Source organism: Chiloscyllium plagiosum, chromosome 5, assembly GCF_004010195.1.
Source record: "Chiloscyllium plagiosum isolate BGI_BamShark_2017 chromosome 5, ASM401019v2, whole genome shotgun sequence".
Taxonomy (NCBI): Eukaryota; Metazoa; Chordata; class Chondrichthyes; order Orectolobiformes; family Hemiscylliidae; genus Chiloscyllium; species Chiloscyllium plagiosum.
In genome coordinates, this window is record NC_057714.1 from 23,541,505 (window position 1) to 23,566,243 (window position 24,739).

The 24,739-nt window shown below is 41.4% G+C and overlaps 1 protein-coding gene across 5 annotated transcripts in view; it reads right to left on the bottom strand.

The window, feature by feature from the left end:
• The window catches only part of LOC122549753 (protein PALS2-like), a 157,667-nt gene that overhangs the window by 108,572 nt on the left and 24,356 nt on the right, over window positions 1–24,739 (bottom strand). For 2 of the 5 annotated variants that reach the window (XM_043689708.1, XM_043689706.1), the window contains exon 2: window positions 9,622–9,684. The exons of 2 other annotated variants lie outside the window; for them this stretch is intronic. In XM_043689708.1, the coding sequence (XP_043545643.1) occupies window positions 9,622–9,625 (4 nt within the window). In that variant the 5' untranslated portion in view covers window positions 9,626–9,684. Of the gene's footprint in view, window positions 1–9,621; window positions 9,688–24,739 lie in introns of all 5 variants that reach the window. One more of the 5 variants, XM_043689707.1, reaches the window with a different exon arrangement.

Consider the following 24,739-nt stretch of genomic DNA (forward strand, 5'->3'; position numbering starts at 1 on the left):
CTGTCTGTACCTGACATATGCTTCCTTCTTTTTCTTAATCAAACTGTCAATTTCTTTAGTCATCCAGCATTCCCTATACCTACCAGCCTTTCCTTTCACCCTGACAGGAATATGCTTTCTCTGGATTCTTGTTATTTCATTTCTGAAGGCTTCCCATTTTCCAACTGTCCCTTTACCTGCGAACATCTGCCCCCAATCAGCTTTTGAAAGTTCTTGCCTAATACCGTCAAAATTGGCCTTTCTCCAATTTAGAACTTCAACTTTTAGATCTGGTCTATCCTTTTCCATCACTATTTAAAAACGAATAGAATTATGGTCGTTGGCCCCAAAGTGCTCCCCCACTGACATCTCAATCACCTGGCCTGCCTTATTTCCCAAGAGTAGGTCAAGTTTTGCACCTTCTCTAGTAGGTACATCCATACTGAATCAGAAAATTGTCTTGTACACACTTAAGAAATTCCTCTCCATCTAAACCTTTAACACTATGGCAGTCCCAGTCAATGTTTGGAAAGTTAAAATGCCCTACCATAACTACCCTATTATTCTTACAGATAATTGAGAAACAGATTTATAAGGAGATTTCAATTTCCCTCTGACTATTAGGGGGTCTATAAGGTGATTATCCCTTTCTTATTTCTCAGTTCCACCCAAATTACTTCCCTCGATGTATTTCCAGGAATATCCTCCCTCTGCACAGCTCTAATGCTATCCCTTATCAAAAATGCCACTCCCCCTCCTCTCTTGCCTCCCTTTCTATCCTTCCTGTGGCATTTGTATCCTGGAACATTCAGCTGCCAGTCCTGCCCATCCCTGAGCCATGTTTCCATAATTGCTATGATATCCCAGTCCCATGTTCCTAACCATGCCCAGAGTTCATCTGCCTTCCCTGTTAGGCCCCTTGCATTGAAATAAATGTAGTTTAATTTATTAGTCCTACCTTGTCCCTGCCTGCCCTGACTGTTTGACTCGCTTGTGTTCTCAGCTGTACCCATCTCAGATCGATCTCTTTCCTCACTATCTCCCCTGCCCCCCCCCTTCTGTCCTCCTATTTCTGCCCTCACTAGCTCTTGGCACTGGGAGTAATCCAGATATTACTACCCTTGAGGACCTCCTTTTTAAATTTCTGCCAAATCTCTGTAATCTCCCTTCAGAGTCTCAACCTTTTCCCTTCCAATGTCATTGGTTCCAATGTGGACAATGACCTCCTGCTGACCCCTCTCCCCCGTGAGAACATTCTGCACCCTCTCGAAGACTAAGACTTATCCAACTTAATGTTTCTTTAAGAGACTCAACACCACTTCTTTCTTGATCTCAAATGTCCTAGCATATTAACATGCTCCATATTAATATTGCTGATGTTGCCCATAACCAGAGAGTTAAAAAGGGAAAGTGATAACGTCTTAAAACTGCTAGTCAGAAATTTCAATAGTCTGCTTCTAACCTTTTACCCCATAATCTGAGTTAGCTCGGCACCAAGATTGTCCACTGTCCTGGAGTGGTGCTAGCAACTAGAGTGTCACAAAACTTAACTTTCTAAGCTTCCTTTTAATGAAAATAAAACACAACTGATGTCTCCATTAGCGAAATATCTTAAACTCTAAGACCTGCACTATAGGTCTGAGATTTAAACTTGAAAAGGACTGCCCAGAAATTTGGACACTCCTGGCACCTCCTACTCCAATTCTCAAAAGATAGCAAGTTACCCAAAGGAAACAGTTCAAAAATCTAAATGCAAACACACTAAAGTGGCAAACAAATCTCCAGCCACAAATAGAAAACAATAACTTCACAGTCGTTTGGGATCACATTGTGGGCCCTCAAGTGTACAAATTTGAAACATGCACTAAAACATGTAATATTTCTCACAAACCACTCACGAAAACATGGTGGCACAGTGGCTGGCACTGCTGCCTGACAGCACCAGGGACCCATGTTCAAACCCACCCTTGGGCAACTGCCTACGTGGCTTTTGCACATTTTCCCCATGTTTGGTCTGGTTTTCTCCGAGTGGTCTGGTTTCCTCCCATGGTCCAGAAAAGTGTAAATTAGGTGGTTCGGTCATGCTAAATTGCCCATTTTGTCCAGAAATGTGCAGGCAAGGTGAATTATCCATGGTAAGTGTGGGGTTACAGGAAATAGGTTAAGGCCTGGGTCTGGGTGCGGTGCTCCTTGAAGGGTCAGTGCACACTCGATGGGCCGACTGGCCTCTTTTCACACTGCAGGAATCTTCATATTCTTCTTCTGTGTAAACCTGTTGTTATTAATGGTTGACACTTAACACTGTTGTTACGATGGAAAAATAAATGAACTTTGACTAATTCCATATTTGAGGCAAACTGTCTGAGGACACAAGAATAGTGTAAAAATGGATCCATTTAAGCTGGAAATAAGGCAGTTTGTTCAAGCACAGTGAAGTGTTTTGTTCTGCATCTGGCCAAAATCAACCAAAAGCACAGTTAATACCACCTGGAGTGAAACTGAAACTGCCCCATTCCAAATGGGGACCAACTCTGTCAATATCATTAGTGCCTCAATTCATTGAATTGGTTTCCATTTGAAATAGGGCAGTTTCAGATACGTTACTGGCAGTATTAACCATGCTTTTGTCTCAATGAATTGCGACACCAGTTCTTTCAGGATGCAAGTCAACTAAATGGGTAAATCTACTCCACGAAGCACACAAGTGTCAAAACCTTTTATTGTTTACTATTAAAAAAATTAGCACATGGAAATGCACAAAACTTAAAAAGATTAAAAACAGATTAGGAGGGCATTAAGACACATTTTTGTAGCACATGACAGCTATTCAGATAAACAAAGTTTTGTTGCATATTGTTCTGTACTTAATTGCAGACTTATTAAAACTCCAGAAATTAAATGCAAGACTGCTCGCTCAAGTGCTTACTAAGTTCACTATTTTCATGTTCTTTAGTGCTCAAAGTGAAGATGACATTACTGGGAAACTGCTCACTTTTGATATGTCACTGACAAGGAACTCCCATCTCAAATACAGAATACACCAAAATACAGAACAAAGCTCATCTTACCCTACTCCAATATTAGTACAGCTGTTCAGCTCATGAGCATGATTTTAAAAACCACCCCACACTACATATAGAATCAATCATAAAAAAAACATATATCCCATTAAACCAGTCTGGATTTAAATCTACAATTGTGGAGAAGTGGTGTCGTTGTAAAGTCACTGGACGAGTAACCCAGAACCCCCGGGGTGATGTTCTGAGGACATGCATTCAGATGATAAAAGTTGAATTCAATAAAAATCAGGAATAAAAAGCTAGCATAATAGCAACCAATGTTAATTGATGTAAATACCTACTTGTTCATGAATGCCCTTCAAGCACTGGTGCCTTTTAGGGAATGCAATCTGCCATGCTTAGCTGTTCTGGCCAACAGGAGCCTCCAGATACACAGCAATGAGCCTGACTCATCACTCTCCTCTGGGCAATTAGGGATGGGCAATAAATGTTGGCCCAGCCAGCTATGCAACACATTTCAAAAACGAAAAAGATCCAGATTTTGGAAACTCTCTCAAACTGGTTCTCATATTTTAATTATTCGCTCAACAGCTGTAAGCGTCTACTTCATACACTCAGGCTAGGATGGTTTTAATTTCTCAACTTCACGTGCCAAGGCAGAAGGGCAGGGGAGAATTACAAACCATTTAATGCAGATAAAACCATCCAACTCAACAAGGTCCACAGCACCAAACGTTCTGTTTTTTTTTGTTAATACAACGGAGAGTGAAAAAGTACTGCTACGGTTACACAATTTTTAAAAGATTGTGAAGTTTCACATTGCAGTAAGACAAAAATTGTCAGAAGCAAAACATACCTTTCAAGACAATTGATGTTTGTAAGGAAAACTCAGTTTCTGGCAGCTAGACTATCACAGCATCAAGTAGTAATGGCGTGGACCTCCAATCAAACATCTGGTTGCTACATTACAAAACTGAAATATGATTAAGTTTGGTAGCTGAGGCAGAAACCCTCAAACGTATTGTAGCAAACCTGGATCTGCACCCAAAGGGATACCAGGTGTCAGAAAGTAAGGTTAGAATGTGCAGCTAGTTTATCCAGCTGGCTCAAATACAAATGGGTTAAACGGCTTCTTTCTGAGCTACAATATATTTTATGGCTCTAGTGTACTGACATCTGCAAGGCCAGAGGTGACATGATAGGGTGGAAGCTGAAAGGATGTATTCCCCTGTGGAGCAGCCAAGAACCATGGGATTACAATTTACAATTAAGGAGACTCCACCTAAGATAGAGATGAGAAGAAATCTGTTCTCTCAGAGGATACGTAATTTCTTCCCCACAGAGATGCAAAGGCAAGGTCAATGAATATTTTTAAAGTAGAGTTATGGATTCTTAATCCATAAAGCCAAAGAGTTTTGGATGTAGGCAGGAAGATAGAGGCCAGAATCAGATTAGTCACGGTTTTCTATTTAATACTGCAGTCTTGACTGACTGTATCATCTACTTCTGCCTCTAAGTCATGTTTATATGCTCAACTCAAAGCCCACATCAAATAGCTGGAATTTTATTGTTTAAAAAGCTTTTCATGCTAGTCAATTAATTCCCAATTCTTTTGGCTAACCTATGCTTTCTTTTATTGGTCAGAGTATTGAGTACAGGAGTTGGGAGGTCATGTTGCAACTGTACAGGACACTGGTTAGGTGACTGTTGGAATATTGCGTGCAATTCTAGTCTCCTTCCTATCAGAAAGATGTTGTGAAGCTTGAAAGGGTTCAGAAAAGATTTACAAGGATGTTGCCAGGGTTGGAGGCTTTGAGCTATAGGGAGAGGCTGAACAGGCTGGGGCTGTTTTCCCTGGAGCGGAGACTTGAGGGGGTGACCTTAGAGAGGTTTACAAAATTATGAGGGGCATGGATAGGATAAATAGGCAAAGTATTTTCCCTGGGGTCGGGGAGTCCAGAACTACAGGGCATAGGTTTAGGGTGAGAGGGGAAAGATATAAAAGAGACCTAAAGGGCAACCTTTGCACGCAGAGGGTAGTACATGTATGGAATGAGCTGCCAGAGGAAGTGGTGGAGGTTGGTACAATTGCAACAGTTAAGAGGCATTTGGATGGGTATATGAATAGGAAGGGTTTGGAGGGATATGGGCCGGGTGCTGGCAGGTGGGACTAGATTGGGTTGGGATATCTGGTCGGCACGGACGGGTTGGACCGAAGGGTCTATTTCCATGCTGTACAGCTCTAGGACTCTATGACTCTTCATGTCTGTCCATCCACCCATCCGTTCAGTCACTCACTCACCTACCAATTAAAACCCTCCCAAGACTGGTTTCATCCTGGTTTCCACAGTCATTCCCTGACACTGTGGCTGACAATAATTTTTAGTCTCTATAGTCACCTTCATACGGCCACCAGCTTTGGTCCCAAAACTGACAACTTCCTAAACTTTCTGCTTCAAAATGAAATTATTAGCTCTACCATTGGACATTTGTTTTGAATAATTCAGGCTATTGCTCCACAAGGGGTAGAATCCTTCAGCAGACCTTTGATGTATCAAAACTCGATATGCTGGGCAAATAACAGATATCCTTCACATTAAGAAGCTGCATCTTTACTGATTAGTTTCATTAGATGTAGCATGCCAGCCCACTGAATATAATACTCCTATCTCGCCACTGGCAATGTACAGTGTTCAGCTTCAATTATAAGGAGACACAAATTATATGAACAAACAAAATTTGCTTTAAAATTCATTCATGGCATGAGGGCATCACTGGCCAGGCCAGCATTTATTGTCCATCCCAGACGGCAGTTAAGAGTCAAACAATTGCTGTGGGTCTGTAGTCACATGCAGGCCAGACCAGGTAAGGATGGCAATTTCCTTCCCTAAAGGACATTAGTGAACCAGATGGGTTTCTCTGACAATCAATCAACAATGGATTCATGGTCATCATTAGATCCTTAATTCCAGATAGTTATTAAATTCAACTTGCACCACCTGCCTGGGCAGGATTCGAACCTGGAGCTCCAGCCCTGGGTCTCTGAATTAACAGCCAAGTGGTACTGACACCTTCCCTGATGATAGGTCAAATGAATAGTATTGAAGATGGCATAAAAACACCAGTCGCAAACGAAGTACACAGAGAAAGGACAAAGCACAAGTGACGTAAAAGATCGAGAGGACAGAGTAAAAGAAAACTATTAGAAAGTAGGTAGGATGCGAGTATGCTATGTTAGACATTTACTACGTATCGAGAACAGAATGAACACAGTGTTAAAAGATACAAACTTGTGATCTTTAGGAATGTTTTATCCCATCTGGCAGAGTTATTTTAAAGGAATTTTATAAAATAAGTTTCCAAGTTTGTTCAAGTTGTGACACATAGATCTGGCCCAACGCTCCAGGAAATTTGATATCTCAGCAATGAATTTCTGACTCCAGTTCAACAACTTATTCAGATTCTCAACTATCCGCCTGTGATCCTTTTTCGAGGACTATAATACTTTGCACTCACTATAATATAGTTATCCCAGTAAACTAGGAACTTGCAAACACTTTCATATTTATCCAACCAGATTTGGGGGCAAGCAATCGATTGTGATAGGGTACTCTTGAGTTAGAGGCACAGACAGACGTTTCCGCAGCCAGTAGCAGAAAATCAGAATGGTGTGTTGCCTCCCTGATGCCAAAATCAAAGATATCTCCGCAAGGGTGCATAATGTTCTCAAAAGGGGAGAGGGACCAGCAGGGGGTCACTGTACACATTCAAACTAACGATATAGAAAGGGAAAAGGATAAGATTCTGAAGGGAGAACTCGGAAGTTAGGCAGGAATTTAAAAAGGAGGTCCACAAGGGTAGTTATATCTGGATTACGCCCGGTGATATGAGCTAGTGAGGGTAAGAATAGGAGGACAGAGCAGATGAATGTGCGGCGAAGGAGCAGGTGCAGGGGAGAAGGATTCACATTTTTGGATCATTGGAATCTCTTCTGAGGTAGAAGTGACCTTTACAAGGACGGATTGCACCCAAACTGGAAGGGGACTAATATACTGGCAGGGAGATTTGCTACAGCCGCTCAGGAGAATTTAAACTAGTAAGGTGGGGGTGTGGTGGGGGAAGGACCAAGGAAATAGTGAGGAAAGAGATCAATCTGAGACTAGAACAGTTGGGAAAATGAACGAGTCAAACAATCAGGACAGGCAGGAATAAAGCAGAGAACAAGGTAGGACTGATAAATTATACTCTTGAGCAAACTGGAATGCGTGTAGTCTGGGGACTGGTGGCAAACAAACTGCTCACATCTGGGACTTTCATGCCCCAGAGCCATGAAATGCTGAAGCAAATAGTTTTCTTTCTCAACTTTGAAAAAGGTTTTTCTCACTTATAGAGTCAGAGATGTGCAGCATGGAAATAGACCCTTCGATCCAACCCGTCCATGCCGACCAGATATCCCAACCCAATCTAGTCCCACATGCCAGCACCCGGCCCATATCCCTCCAAACCCTTCCTATTCGTTTACCCTTCCAAATGCCTCTTAAATGTTGCAATTGTACCATCCTCCACCACATCCTCTGGCAGCTCATTCCATACATGTACCACCCTGTGTGAAAAAGTTGCCCCTTCGGTCTCTTTTATATCTTTCCCCTCTCACCCTAAACCTATGTCCTCTATTTCTGGACTCCCCTACCCCAGGGAAAAGATTTTGTCTATTTGTCCTATCCATGCCCCTCATAACTTTGTAAACCTCTCTAAGGTCACCCCTCAGCCTCCGACGCTCGAGGGAAAACAGCCCCAGCCTGTTCAGCCTCTACCTATAGCTCAAATCCTCCAACCCTGGCAACATCCTTGTAAATACTTATTTACATTGAAATACTAATTTTCTTTCTTAACTACCTCATCAGCCCATCAGAGGATTGAGCAACTATCTAGTCCTTGTTCTTATTGATGAGATCTTACCCGACAATGCTAACTTGTGAGGATTCAAAGTTTGCAACTTAACTTATTCAAAATTCTTCACATTCCCACTTATGTAACATAAAATTATAAAATAAAGCATACCAACAAAGTTTTGTAATTGATAAATCGAACATGGCTCAAGTTTTAGTACAATGCCAGTTACATTAATTGTTTAAAAGAGCAAAAAGTGAATACGCATCAGGGCTCAACTAATTGCTGTGTGTAACATCTGATATAAAGCCAAACCACAGACCAGGATGATGATAAAGGAAGCTTGATCCCTGATTTGTAGTTCAGCCACATATATTGCAAAGCAGTATGCTTTTAAACAGCTTCTCTAGCCCAATATAACATCCCAAAGGTCCTTCACCAAACAAAACTTAGCAGTAAAAGTCATTTAAGGAGATGTCAGGGCAGGCAAGACAGATTGCAAGCAGCATCTTCAAAAGAGGAAAAGAGAACTAATCAAGGTACAGAGTTTTAGGGAGGGAATTCCAGAGTTTAGAATCCTGGCAGCTGAAAGAATAGACCTTATGAAAGCAATAAATATCCAGGTATACGCAAGAAGCCAGAAGTCAAGCAGAAGATCTCAGGAATCAAGGATCTGGAGGGAGATTAGAGAAATAGAGAACGGAGCGATCATGAATGAATCTGAAAACAACAATCAGAGAATAATGGCTTTGCTCAGAGCCAATTTAGGTCCTTGACCAGAATGGGACTCGCGCACATTCAATTACAGGCAAAGTGCAGGGTGAGATCAAGTTTTTCACCAATGAGAAATAACAGGCCAGCAGAGATGAGGGTTTCAGTGGCAACTAACCTGAGTTAGAGGCAGTAACTGCAAATTTAGAGGGAGAAGTAGGTGGAGACAAAGTGAAGGTTTTGTCAGAAGCTTATTTTATGGCTAAACAGAGGGGAGAGGTTACTACCTTGGTCTGGTTCAGTCTCAGGTCATGGTCAGGGAGCTGATGCAACTGGCTCAGTACAACTGACCTTGATATCTTGGATTAGAGAAATAAAGCAGTTTTCCAATGTAGATTGCTATCTATTAATTCCATTTCCTCATTTAACATCTACACAGAACACAGATTGCTGCCTACCTCCACTCATTCAACATCCTGTATAAAATCAATACCCATTTCTGCAAAGCACCACAGATGTCTGGCACCAGTGACATTCTATCCTTAGCAGAAGTCAACACCCTCACAGGGAAAAAAAAACAAAAATCGGAAACAAACACGTTTGTAAGCAGCATTCTAGTCAGAACTTTATGAAATAAATGGCATAGAGCTCTCAGAACCCATCAGTTGAAAGGCCGTATGTGATGTATTCTGTTGTTACATACACGGTCCTCCTCCACACCCCAAAGGAGCAGTTATATTCACTGAAGGGCTGAGTGACAGTCTGTGCTAAAATAGGATAAACTATCTTTGTGTTCTGTATTTACACAATGCCATTTGAGTCAAATCAATGCTAGAATGAATACAACAGATGCAGCCATTAGTATTAAGCATTAATATTAATTCAAAATGCAACTCCATATAAACACTTAACTGCATCTTAAACATGCTTGCACTCTACAATGCCTCTCAGCAATTTCCCAAACTTTTAAAATCTTCTGAAAGGCAATCTGCAGTACATTTACAATCTGCATCACACTTACCCATGTGTGTTCTTGACTGATGTACCTGCACCCTGGATATGCAAAATAAGCTCCAAATTCAGCCTGCTTCACAATTTCATCCAGTCATGTCGCGGAAAAGCAGGAAAGACAAAAGAAAACTGGGTTCAGCACATACTCCATGTAGGTAGTGATCAGGCAGATATGTGTCATCTGTGCCGGGACTTGCCATTCTTCAAATCATAAAACGTATTTGGACACAGGATACAAAAAAATCTTCAGATCTCAAAATTAGGCAGCGTGGCAAACAGGGAGGAAGAATGATAGATGATCTTTACAGCTCAAAACAGAATGGGACAGGACAATGTCAAAAGCAATAAAAAAGGATATAACTACTACAGTGAATTTTCACTGTAACCATTATCCAAAATACACTCGATACATATTCTACAGTGGAATGTCAAATTTTCAAGAGTGAAAAGAACAAGACGGACAGTTCAATTAAGGTAGAAAAGGCCATAAAAATAAACAATTCTGAATTTCATACCTAGAGGTCTCTACAACGATTGTTTTGATGCATTTTTTGCCTCCAGCATATTATTTTACCTGATGCAACAATAGTCATGTTATTCCTTGCCATATAGGAAGCTCGGTGTGGCTATCACTGAAGAATCCAATGGATGTATTTAATAGTAAGCTGTGATAATTAACATCTCTCTGGTACTTAAGAGTCTGGGGTACATTAAACTTAGATTGCACAAAGCAGCACACCTTTTGTAGAGTGTCATGCTTCAAGGTGATCCTGAGTATGATGAAACAGGAGACCTTTACGCCCTCAACTCATGATATATAGAGAGGATATGATATGGTGTTCTTAAAATGGTGTACTAACTAAAAGACATGTTTTGTAACAGATTTGAAAACAAATGTTTTTAGTAAAATTGCCCTCAACATTTTCAATGTTAACCAGCGTTCGTTATTTGTTTTAAAAATACATTTTGTGTACAATAAACAGATTGTTTTCAGTTCCTTAAAAAGGAAGCCTGGTTAAAGACACTTATTGTGGATAGTAGTACCAAAGGAAATCAATCCGTTATATTGTAGATTGAATCAATACATTTACACTAACAGTGGAGTATTGAGATTAGATTACCAATGCATTTCTTCAATCACAGACATAAGATAAATTGTACAAGTGTATGCACTATAACTGTTGATCTATATTTAAGAAATTTAAAAGAGTTTCAATATTTGTGTCACACACTATCTCAAGTCAGAAACTATAATCCAGGGGAAAACAACGAAGTTACTTTAGAATTACTACAACACTTTTACTTTCACCCATTCATCCTCCACATTGAAACCAAAGCTTCTCTTCTGAAAACTATTCAAAAAGTTCCTTTAACCAAACATATCATTGACAATAATAATAGTAGATACAGAAATTAGACAAAAAAAAAACAATTAGGTATACGAGAACACAATTTCAAAAACCTGCAGATGACCGTAAACTTGGAAGCCTTGTGAAATGTGGAAGAGAATGTTGACAGACTTCACTGAAATTGAGTTTTTTTTTGAAGAAGTGACAAAAAAGATTGATTAAGGCAGAGCAGTGGACGTGATTTATACAAACTTCAGAAAGGCGTTCGACAAGGTTCCCCGTGGGAGACTGGTTAGCGAGGTTAGATCACATGAAATACAGGGAGAACTAGCCATTTGGATACAGAACTGGCTTGAAGGTAGAAGACAGAGGATGGTGGTGAAGAATTGCTTTTCAGACTGGGGACCTGTGACCAGCAGAATGCCACGGGAATCGGTGCTGGGGTCCACTGGTTTTTTTGTCTTTTATGTAAATGATTTGAAAGTGAATATAGGATGTATGGTAAGTAAGTTTGCAGATGACACCAAAATTGATAGTGTAATGGATAGAAGAAGGTTCCTCAGGAGATCAATGGGACCTTGATCAGATGGCAGAAGAATGGCAGATGAAGTTTACATTTAGATAAATGTGAGGTGCTACATTTTGGAAGGCAAATCAGGGCTTGACTTATGGTAAGGTTCTGGGGAGTGTTGCTGAACAAAGATCTCGAATGCAGGTTCACAGTTCCTTGAAAGTGGAGTTGCAGGTGGATAGGGTAGTGATGAATGCATTTGGTACACTTGCCTTTATTGGGCAGTGCATTGAGTATGCGAGTTGGGAGGTCATGTTGTGGCTATACGTGATATTGGTTAGGCCACTATTGAATACTGCACACAATTCTAGTCTCCCTGCTCTAGGAAGGATGTTGTGAAACTTGAAAGGATTCAAAAAAGATTTACAAGGAGGGCTATAACAGAGAGGCTGAATAGGCTGAGTATATCTTCTCTCGAGCAGATGCTGAAGGATAACCTTGAGAGGTTTATAAAAGTTATGAAGGGCATGGATAGAGTGAATTGTCATTGTCAAGGTACTTTATTGGGATGGGGAAATCCAAAACTACAGGGCATAGATTTAAGGTGAGAGGGGAAAGATTTAGAAGGGACTTAGGGGGCAACCTTTTCATGCAGAGGGTGGTGCATATATGGATTGAACGGTCAGAGGAAAAGGTGGATGCTGGTACAATTATAACATTTAAAAAGGCACCTGGATGGGTATGTGAATAGAAAGGGTTCAGATGAATGTGGGACAAATGCTAGCAAATGGGACTAGATTAATGTAGGATAACCGGTTGGCATGGACAAGCTGAACCAAACGGCCTGTTTCTGTGCTGTACATCTCGATGACTGTAAGACTATGGCAACCAAGATTTAATGCAAAAGTGTTAAGTTATACACTTTGGCAGGATGAACAATGAAAAGCAATATAAAATAAAGGACACAATAGCAAAGGGGTGCAGAAGCAGAAGGAGGGGACTGAGGGATACACGTGCATAAATTGAGGGTAGGTGGCAGGGCAGAATGAAAAAATGGTCAATGAAATCCAGGTAGGATCTGGAGATTATTAAACAGCAGTCAAAGTACAAAATCAAGTAGTTATGAGAATGGAAAAACCTCTATAAAACACTAGCTCAGCCAATTTTGGGCAGGTTTTGAAGACATTAAAGGCAGTGCAATAAATATTACCAAGAACGTCCATGGGTAAGGAACCTCAATTACATGGATAGACCAGTGAGAAGCAGGGGGTCAGTCTTCTTAGGGAAGAGAAAGCAGAGAAGATTCAAAACAGTGTTCAAAAATACAAAGGAGTCGGGACAGAACAAATAGAAATAAAGTGTTCCCAAAGATTGGAAGGATTTAAGATAACTGGTAACAGAACAGAAGGTGACATGATTTTATGTTAAATGTGCGGTTAGGAACTGGAATTTACAGCCCAGGGAGTATGGCCGAGGCAGATGTAATATCCAAATAAGAAATGGATATTTACCTAAAGAGGAGTAAGTTGTTGGGCCATGAGATAGGGCAGGAGTGTGGGACAGTACAGAGAGTCACCATGGAAATCTGGCTCAATGACCTACTATCTATGCTGTAATCATTCTATGGTCCTAAACAATTCTGATAAAAGACCTGATGATTTATCTGTGCCAAGATTTCTATACTTTTAATTGAAATCACAATGAATATCTTTGCTTGACAGCCCATGGAGATATTTCAGGTACCGCCTCACAGAACCCAAGCTTAAGAATTACCTGCTCCTTTTTCAGAAGGAAACATTTTCCAAAAATTACACACTATCAAAAGTTTCCAATTTATCTTTAGACAAAAATACACAATTCAAACCTCAAGTTTCTAGATTACACTGTTCTCTTTGGCCATGTACAATATTCTCTCTGCAAAGCAACAATTTAACATTCTCATTACTTTCCTCATCACCAGAGGAGAACTTCAACTGTACTTAAATATCTGTGCTTGTATCTTAATAAAACTATAAAGTAAATTTAATATTATAACCTTGCTCAATCTCTGCTGGTTTTTACTGGCTCAGCATAACATCTGCTTCGTTATACAATAGCACAATATATGAAGCTCAACACAATCTATCCTTTGTTAACCACTCAGCACGTCCTGCCACTTGCATTTCCATGTACCTCTGTACATGGAAATCCTTCACACAGTTTGGAATTGTGCCGGAGTCTCACATTATGAAGAAAATTTTAGAATTGTTCTTCACTTTTGTAGACCTGACCAAGGTGTTCGATTCTCTCAGTCTTGAAATCCTTGGTGCCCATTAAAGTCTGTCATAATTCCGAGACTCAGCTGAGATTTGATTGTCACTTACCTCATCCAAAAATGTTCCTAACATGGATAACAACTACAAGTTCTTCTGCATCCCAAATGGACACTACCTTTGCCCCATAAGATCCCAAAAGGATCCTCTTTCCAATACAGTTGGTTCTGTTATAACACGCATTTCTTCTATAACGCGAAGTGGCCAGAACGCGTTCTACAAATAATGGTCTAAATTCTTCAATTGCAAACTTTCCTTACCTGTATTGACTAGAACGGGATTCTAGTCCTGGGTGATTTAAATGGTACTATTATGCAATTTTCTTATAATGCGGGATCGTAGGTGGATAGAACTATCATGTTGTATCAGAACAGACTGTACTACAAATTTTTTCCATAACCATTACTGCCCCAAACCTCCACTCTCCCTTGTCTATCTTCTGTTCATTTTAGATTATCTATTAAGTGACTAGTTATTTTCGAGCCACATTTCCATTCCCTCTCAATTTTGTGTTTGCAGCACACTAATTCTTTATATTACACCATAAATTTACACATGCTGTTACTTTAGAAGAAATGAGAAAAGGAGGAATCTGAAATTACAATGATTTAGTAAAAGAATAAAGGCACAAAGTACTAGTGTAATAACATTCTTCCTTGTAAACTAGAGTCAAACAAAGAAAACATTGAAAACTTTCAACTAACCACACATCCCAACATCCAAAATTAACACAAGCTAAACATTAACTACCGGCAAATTATAGTCAATTAAAAACAAACATGAACTGACTTCACAATGTGCAGCATACAAGGCTACAGGGGGTAGGTTCTAGTGGCACAGTAATATTGTCCCAAACCTGAGCCAAGGGGTCAGGGTTCAAGTCAATTGACAATTCCTGCTCTAACATGTTTAACTGTATTTTACACATACAGCTCTTTGTAAGTGTGCCTTCTCTGTTCTCCCTCTGCTCTTCCTCGTGTCAACTGGTTTCATGAATGTTACATTTTCAGAATTTAGGAAAAGTTGATTGGTTAGTACATGCTTCAGGGTGCAAACAGGTAACAATATTAGGGAGTTACTCACACTGCAAGTTAGAAAACTGAATAGAGCTCAAAAGACAGACTAACAGTGTAGAAAAATGAGGAGTCCTTTCAGACGAAAATAACTCAGACAATGAAAGTTACTCTCATTATGTGACCATGTCAGTGTAATAGGCAGAAGTAAGTGATGTTATAGAGTCACTGGCAGTAGATATAAAACATATAAGCGCAAAGGCAGACATAGCAGAAATAACGTAGCTAAATAAATGTTCCAAGTATGATACTTACAGAAATAGACTGCAGTACATGCAAGACTAAAATATAGGCCATAGCATCAAGTCACTGACATTCAGCTATTTATGGATTCCAAATGAGGAGACCGAATTAACAAATAATTAAGCAATGTTGCTTTAGTTATACAGTACCTCATCACTGGACACGCCTTCAAAATACTTTTTGCACCAGTAGGCAATAGCATCTTTTAGATCAGAAATTATAATAAAATTGCACCTGCTTGATTAGCTGGGTGCATTGGAATCTCGCACCTTTCAAAGTAGTATAAGCAAATTCTCTGCTGTTCTAGCAACTAAGAGTCAATCTGTTGTAATGAAACAATTATCAAATTATTTCCTTCTTTTGGTAATTTGCCATTCACAGATTTGGTGACAAATTCCCGACATGATCAAGGCAATTGGCAAAAAAAAAAGCAATGGTAACAAGAAAATAATTCAGCTGGTGGTACGGTCTGGAATGCATACTTGATGTGTGGAGGCAACAGTTTTATGTGAGACTTTCAAAAAGTGAATTGGAATGGACAAACATCTGAAGAAAATAAATTTGCACAGCTATAGGCAGTGAGAATAGGGGAGCTGTTCTTGTAGCAAGTTAGTTACCAAGGGCATAATGGGTCAAAACATCTCTGCAACCATTTTATTATTCAATAACAGCAACTAAAGTTCATAAAAACAACTAATGGCTGCAAAGCAGTTTTGGATGTTCTAAAGTATGCAAAACAAAACTACAGAGGAAACTCGATTATCCAAATACCAATTATCTGAAAATCGGATTATCCGAACGAGATCTCGAGGTCCCAATAGAAACATTACATCAAAGACGTATTTCCATCAGTGATCGCGTCTTTTGTTTACAGTGATTGAACAGGCACTGTCTCCAAATGACTGACCTCCCACGCTCTCTCTCTCTCTCTCTCTCCCCCCCCTGGAATTCTACAGAGGAGTGTACCCTAACCCTGTACCCTAACCCCATCCCCCCCCACCTCCCAGGAATAATCTCTCCAACATTGTCCTGTACAGGGCAAACATACGACTTTTTACTGCAAATTTTTGCAGTAAAAAGTCGTGTGTGTGTGTGGCTGTGTGCATGCATGCACGATCTATTTGGCGATTTATCCCACAAACGCAGCAGAAGCGGCAGCAGCAGCAGCCACCTGGTTGTTGGTGGGGGGGGGACAAGCAAGATAGGGGCGGTGTTGGGGGCAAGATCCCACATGCTGTACGCTGTTGCTAGTCTTCTGAATAGGGAGCAGACTTTAAAACTCCAAGCCCCAGAGGAAAGGCATTTAAATCGATTTTCCGAATAATCAATTATCCGAATGAAATAGTGCGCACCCATCATATTCAGATAATCAAGTTTCCACTTTATATAAATCCTGTGTTTGTTTTCTTATCCAAACTGAGAATTTAGCAATAAATGGAATAAGAAGCTCGTCAAATATAACCTTCTGTAAAAGTATGTAGCATTACTCCGAATGAAACATGGTTGTTGGAATATATCCTTCATTTCTCAAATAGGCATGTTTAGATTTTTTTTACCTTTTCAGATAACTGAATCAGGTCCACATCAGCTTTCCAAATGAGCAATTCACCTAGTGCCATTCCCCTGCCTTTTCCCTACAGCTCTACATATTTTTCCATTTCAGGTTAAAAAAAAGAGCCCTTTTGAATGTTTCAACTGAACACGGCACCAAAGTCTCTGAAAAGACATTCTAGATCTTAAACCACTCACTTGTTTTTTTTTTTAAAATGTCACTTTTAAATACCTTTTTGCCAAGGATTTTACGAACAGCAACAGATTTTCCCCCACCTGCTCTAACCAGACACCTCATAGTAGTAAATATCTCTATTAAAATCACCACTCAACAGAAAACAGTTCAAATGTCTCCAATGTTTATTAATTCATTAAAAGTTAAATAAAATAAAATTTGACAGGGATAGCAGGATGGGCGATCTGTTGATGCTGCAGCATGAGTGCGCTGCTGGACAACGAGGCGTTCCAAGGCAAAACCATCTTAGTAAGCACTTGCAGCTTAAGGAACTTTGGATCCAGGTTCATCTTAGATTACATGGCCCAAAACCTAAACAGGGGAATTACATTAGCCATTTTCCAGTGCTCTGGAATCCTTCCCAACTCCACTGATTCCTGAAGGATCACCACCAATGCATCCACAATCTCGTCAGCTCTCCCCTCATCTGGGTGTAGTCTAACTGGTCCAGGTGATTTATCCACTTTCAAACCTTTCAACTTCACCAGCTTAGGGATGGCTACAAACCTCTCTGCTCGCCTTCTAGCCGTTATGCCAATGCTAACATTGCATTTGCCTTCCCAAATGCCAAACCTGGGAGTCCTAATTCAGGCTAACAAGTCCCTTTGTGTTTCAGATTTCTGAAGTTACATCACATTCAGAAAATTGCCTATGCCTTTATTCTTCCTACTAAAGCGCATAGTCTCACACTTTCTCAGTGTATTCCATCTGATACTTCATCGCCCACTATCGCAGCCTGTCCACGCCCTTCTGCAGCCTCTCCACTTCTTCAACACTATATTCCTCCACCAATCTTCGTGTACCTGTAAAATGAACAGCAATACTCTTAGTTCCTTCTCCCAAATAGTTAATATACAAAGTGAATCGTTGCGGTCATAACACTGACTCCTGTGGAACCCCACTAGTCACCAGCTGCCATCCTTAAAGACACTCCTTTATACGCTTTCTCGGTCTTCTCCCAGTCAGCTATTCCTCTTATCCATAAGCAAAAAAGTGAGGACTGCAGATGCTGGAGATCAGAGTGGTGCTGGAAAACACACAGCAGGTCACACAGCATCCGAGGAGCAGGAAAATCGACGTTTCGGGCAAAAGCCCTTCATCAGGAATGCATCCACAATCTCCTCAGCTCTCACCTGTGTGTAATTCAACCGGCCCATACAATTTATCCACCTTCAAACCTTTCAGCTTCCTCAGCAACATTTACTTCGTGCTGCCTACTACATTCACCCCACCTCCTGACTCAAAGTTCTGGGATGCTACTAGCATCTTCCACCATGAAGACTAATGCAAAGTATTTGTTCAAATCCTCCGCCATTTCTTTGCTCCCCATTACTAATTCTCCAGCATCATTTTCCAGCAGTCATATGTCCACTCTTGCCCCTCTCCATTTTAAGTCTAAAAACTGTTTGCATTCTTTTTACGTTGAGTTAGTTTACTTTCATAGTTCATCTCCTCCTTTACTGCTTTTGTAGTTGTATGCTGCTGCTTTTTTAAAAAAGTGTCCCACTCATTTTTACCACAACTGTATGCTTTTTTTTATGAACATCAGCCATTGTTGCCTCATCCTCCCTTTCGTACGTTTCCTCCTCCTTAGGTTAAAGCTCTGCTCTGCTTCCTAATTTAACCCCAGAAACTCCTGCCGTTACTGCTCTACTGTCTCCCTACTAGGCTCCTCTTTCAATCAATTCTGACCAACTCCTCCCTCAACTCTAGTTTCCTTAACACAAGTGTTATACCAGCAGATTCCAGCTTCTCAATCGCAGAATGCATGGCGAATTCTATTCTAGTGTGGTTAACTTAACCACCCCAATCAAGTCTCCTTCATTACACATCAGAAATCCGGTATTGTTTCCTAGAGGGCTTTACCTCAAGCTGCTCTGGAAATTCACTGTAAACAATTCATTATCTCCACTTCATGGGATCAGCTACTAACCTGATTTTCCCATCCACAATGAAATCTCTATTATTGCAATAGTGCCTTTCCTACCACCCCACACCCTAACAACTGCTAGAGGACACGGTCCCATCAGGGTCTTTTGCCTTTGCAGTTCCTCACCTCTACCTGCACAGATGTTACACCTTCCAACCCTATAATTAGTTCATCCTCATGGACAGCAAGAAATAATCAACTTTGGCACAGTGGTCAAGATTAGAGTGGTGCTGGAAAAGCACAGCAGGTCAGGCAGCATCCGAAGAGCAGGAAAATCGACGTTTTGGGTAAAAGCCCTTCAGTGGTGCAGAGTGCCATTCAAGTGGGAGGAGAAAATGGAACGGAGTAGTAGCAAGAGTATAATTAGGGGAATGCTATTCTCTGCAGCCATGAATCGCAAAGGCTGCATTGCCTGCCCATACCAGGATTAAAGATATCTCCTGAGGGTTGGGGGGAGGGGGCAAATGTAGTTGTTGTCAATCTCTGGACCAATAAGAATAGAGAGAAAGTTCTGCTCAAACAGTTTGAAACAGCAGAATTTAGCATTTTCAGAATGTGAAATTTGGGTTGGAAATAACAGTGCTACATTTAAACAAGGGTAAGTACAAAAGTGCTGGATAAATTGACTGGTGTGGACTGGGAAAGGAGTTTGTTCAGGGACAATGGCAGAGGATTTAAAAAAATAAAACTCATGAGTCACGGGAAAAACATACCCCAGTTAGCAGCCAGGATTCTAGGAAGGGGATAAATAAGGAAGAATATTATCAATTGAAAGAAAAAAAGCATCCAACGTGACAAATGTTATTGGTAAGCCCAAAGAATTGAGGAAGTTTTAAAAACAAACAAAAGATGACCATCTGAACAATAAAGAGGGAAAAGATAAACTGAAGAGTAAGAGTGGTTTTAAATGTATACATATTAAAAAAATGTGAACACAGGCTCCTTAGAGATTGAGGCTAGGTAAATGATAACGTGGGGCCAGGAAATGGCAGCAGAGTTAAATACTTTGCATCAGTCTTCATGGTAGAAAATACCAATAGGATTCCAAATAATCAAGGAACAGAAATTTTTTTTAAAAGTGTTGGAGGGGTGGGGAGGAATGAATTAAATAACTGTCATCACGAGAAAAATACCTTTGGGAGCTGAATGGAAACCTACAACAAGTGCCAAAGGGATCAGTATTGGAGCCACAATTGTTTACTACACATATCGAATAGGATGAGGAAAATAAATATACTATAGCCAAGTTTGCAGATGGGCCAAAAATAGGTGGAGAAAGTGAGGTCTGCAGATGCTGGAGATCAAAGTTGAAACTTTATTGCTGGAACAGCACAGCAGGTCAGGCAGCATCCAGGGAACAGGAGATTCGACGTTTCGGGCACAGGCCCTTCTTCAGGAATGAGCAGAGAGTGTTCAGCAGGAGAAGATAAAAGGTAGGGAGGAGGAACTTGGAGGAGGGGAGTTGGAAATGTGATAGGTGGAAAGAGGTCAAGGTGAGGGTGATAGGTCGGAGTAGGATGGAGGCGGAGAGGTCAAGAAGAAGACTGCAGGTCAGGAAGGCGGTGCCGGGCTGGAAGGATCCGGCTGAGACAAGGTGGGGGGAGGGGGGATGAAGAAACTGGTGAGGTCCAAGTTCATCCCCTGCGGTTGGAGGGTTCCCAGTCGGAAGATAAGATGCTCCTCCTCCGACCGTCGGGTTGTTGTGGTTTGGCGGTGGATGAGTCAATGACCTGCATATCCTTGGTGGAGTGGGAGGGGGAGTTGAAATGCTGTGCCACAGGTTGGTTGGGTTGGTTCGTCCGGGTGGCCCAGAGGTGCTCTCTGAATCGCTCCGCAAGTAGGCGGCCTGTCTCCCCAATATAGAGGAGGCCACACCGGCTGCAGCGGATGCAGTAGATGATGTGGGTGGAGGTGCAGGTGAATCTGTGGCGGATATGGAAGTTTCCCTTGGGGCCTTGGAGAGAAGTGAGGGGGGAGGTGTGGGCGCAAGTGTTGCACCTCCTGCGGTTGCAAGGGAAGGTGCCGGGAGTGGAGGTTGGGTCGGTGGGGGGTGTGGATCTGACAAGGGAGTCGCGGAGGGAGTGGTCTCTACGGAAAGCTGATAGGGGTGGGGAGGGAAATATATCCTTGGTGCTGGGGTCTGTTTGGAGGTGGCGGAAGTGACGGCGGATGATGCGCTGTACATGGAGATTGGTGGGGTGGTAGGTGAGGACCAGTGGGGTTCTGTACATGGAGATTGGTGGGGTGGTAGGTGAGGACCAGTGGGGTTCTGTCCTGGTGGCGGTTGGAGGGGCGGGGCTCAAGGGCGGAGGAGCGGGAAGTGGAGGAGATGCGGTGGAGGGCACCGTCGACCACGTCGGGGGGGAAATTGCGGTCCTTGAAGAAGGAGGCCATCTGTGTTGTACGTATTTTGAACTGGTCCTCCTGGGAGCAGATGCGGCGGAGACGAAGGAATTGGGAGAATGGGATGGCGTTTTTACAGGGTCAGGATGGGAGGAGGTGTAGTCCAGGTAGCTGTGGGAGTCGGTAGGTTTGTAGTAGATGTACCTCCTGGGAGCAGATGCGGCGGAGACGAAGGAATTGGGAGAATGGGATGGCGTTTTTACAGGGGGCAGGATGGGAGGAGGTGTAGTCCAGGTAGCTGTGGGAGTCGGTAGGTTTGTAGTAGATGTACAAAAATAGGTGAGAAGGCAAGTGGTGAGGATAACAAAGTTTGCAGAGGGGTATTATCAAAGGAGTACAATCAGATCAAGCTAGTGGAAAAAAAACTTTCAGCAGATGTGGAGAAAAAATGAGGTTTTACACTTTGGCAGAAAAATTATTTAAGTGAAGAAAGACTGCAGAAAGCTAAAGCGCAGAGGGATTTGGGGGTCCTTGTGCACAAGTCACAAAATGCTAGCATCCAAGTTCAGCAGGTAATAGGAAAAGCAAATCTCCTTATCTCAAAAGGAAATGGAATCTGAAATAAGTCACGCCCAGGGATAGTGATAGTATCTCAGACATTGCCTGTAAAAAGACTTGGTCAAACAGCTGGGAGAAAGTGAGGACTGCAGATGCTGGAGTACCAGAGTTGAAAAATGTGGTGCTGGAAAAACACAGCAGGCCAGGCAGCATCCGAGGAGCAGGAGAATCGACGTTTCGGGCATAAGCCCTTCTTCAGCTGCCCAACTACTATGGCCTGTGCCACCCAGTTTTGGCACAAGTCCTTCGATGTATGCAGCGTCGACAAAGCTGTTTGCGTCATCATTTCCAGTACCTAGATCAATGTCCATCACACGTATTGCTACATTCCTTTTGTTTACATTTTGGAGCAGCTTGATAAAGCTCTGTGGTTTGCTTGATAAAAATCACATTGCTGTGGGTGTGGAGGCACACATAGGCCAGACCAGATAAGGAACGCAGATTTCATAAAACAAGAGGAGTTTTCATGAGAATCAATGATTTCATGGTGATCTTTATGCTAGTTTGTAATTCTAGACATTTTTCTTTAATTGAATAAAAATTTCTCCATCTGCCATAGTAACAACCCACTCCAGAACTTTAGGTTGGGGCTCTGGATTACTAAGTGCTGTGTGCATCTTGGTTAGCCTCTAACATTCCTTCCTGCATCCCAGCCAAGTTCATTTAAACCCTCTCCAATATCAGTAGCAAAACAGCTCACAAGGAGCCCGTCCCAGCTTTGTTTAAATGCAACCTGTCCAGCCTGCATAGGACACACCTCCCCAGAACCAGTTCTAATCTCCAAAGAATCTTAAACCCTCCCTCCTGCACTATCCTACCAGCCATACATGCATCTATCTTTATGCTCCGATTTCTGTACTCCCAGGCATGTGACACTGGGAGCAAACTAGAGATTACCAATTTTGAGGTGCTATTTGCCCATTTCAGAGTTAGTCCCTTAAATTCTGACTGTAGGGGGAAATCTGCCTATGTTGCTTCCACCAACTTGGATCACGACTGCTGATTGCTCCCACTGTTCCCTCAGGGTGCTCTGCAGCCATACAGTGATATCCCTGACCCTTGACTCCAGGAGGACGACAGTGTGTCTGTGGCCACACAGAGATACCTCGATGTGCCCTTAACTATCAAATTGCTCATCAATATTGTTTTTCCAAATTTTTTCCAGCCCCCCTGCACAGTTCAGCCATTTGTGGTGTCAGACTCAAGACTCTCCAAAACAGGTTATCCACAAAGCTTTCAACCTGTCAAATACACCACAGTGACACCAAATGCTGCTCACATTTTGGAACTCTGGGCTCAAGCTGCTGCAAAGGACAACACTTCCTGCACAAAATGGTTATCCAGGACACTGGAAGTGTTTGAACAGAAGAAAAAAAGTGTCCTGGATAACCACTTGTTCAGAAAATGGCAAGGACATGCCATTCTCACAGTACATGCACTCAAAGGCTGCACAGCCCTGCTATTTCTCTTATCCACTAGCAAATAGTATTACCAATACTTTACAAACCTTACTTGTAGTCATAAATATTACTTTAAAATAAAAGATAGACAAGATTTATGGCTACTCACTTCATAATTGCATATGACAATTCTGCAATATCTTTAACTTCTTTAAAAAGTCTGCTCAGTTATTTAGATCTAGTCACTAGATACCAAATCAGTCAAACTTTCCCTGCGAGGTCACAGTCCAAATTTTATTTTCAGGTTTGGAAGTGGTAGGCTTACTTCAATTTGTTAGTATTTGTGATACACAGTGAACAATGGTTGATCTGGGTCATTACTTTCCCAGAAGATGGCTTTAATGCACCTTATTTTGACATCAAGCTTGAAACTACAGAAAGTGAAGGAAGTTCCATTAGGAATGATTACTGGCTTTTTGTCAACATTGCAAGGACTGTAACCAGACCAGAAGCAGTAATGCTCACTCAAATATTGCAATAGTACATTCCTCACTACATGGGAAACATTAAAAGAACATTTCGTGCTGCCCACAATCTGCCAACACACTCATACAAAATTAACTTTGAGGTATTTGATTTACCAGATTAATACTTCCTGAACGCAGACTAGCATTTCATGCATTCATTTCAATATTAATTTGAACAAGAAACAATTGTTTGTAGTATGTAGGTTTTGTTAGTATATTAGGTTAGTTATGAATGTGTGTGTGTTGGGACATCACCTTTTTATGCTTCCTTATAAACTGATTCAACTGCTAAGAAGTTGTAAATTGCAAAAAATTTCAGAAGGCACAGATTTCTATGAATTGATTGATTGATTTAGTTGTCACATGACCAAGATACAGTGAAAAGTCTTGTTTCCTGTGTTACACAGGCAGATCATTACATACAGAGTGCACCAGGACAGAATTCAGAATATAGTGTTACAGTTGCAGAGAAGATGCAGAGCTCAGAATTAACATTTGAGAGGTCTGTTCAAAACAATCTGCTAACAGCAGGGAAGAAACTGTCCTTCAATCTATTTATATGCGCATTCAAACTTTTATATCTTCTGCCTGATGGACGAACACATACCCAGGGTGGAAGGGGTCTTTGATTATGTTGGTTGCTTTCTGAAGGTAGCAGGAAGTATAGATGGAGTTAATGGATCGAAGGCTGGTTTCTGTGATGGACTGGGCTGTTTTCACAATTCTCCACAGTTTCTTGCAGTCTTGGGAAGAGCAGTTGCCAAACCACACTGCGATGAATCCAGATACAGATGCACAATAGAAAGCATGCGAAACACAGAGGATGGTAGAGAGAGCCAACACAGACAACAAGCAAATGGCCTCTTTTGGTGCTGTAGCAATTGTGGTTAAGAATGATGATTGGCATGCGTTCCGAATGTAGTTTATACATATTTACATTAAGGAAGTATGAAAAGAATCAATTTTTAATGCAATTGTTGGGCCGAAGGGGCTATTTCCACACTGTAGGTAATCTAATCTAATATGTCGCCGAGGG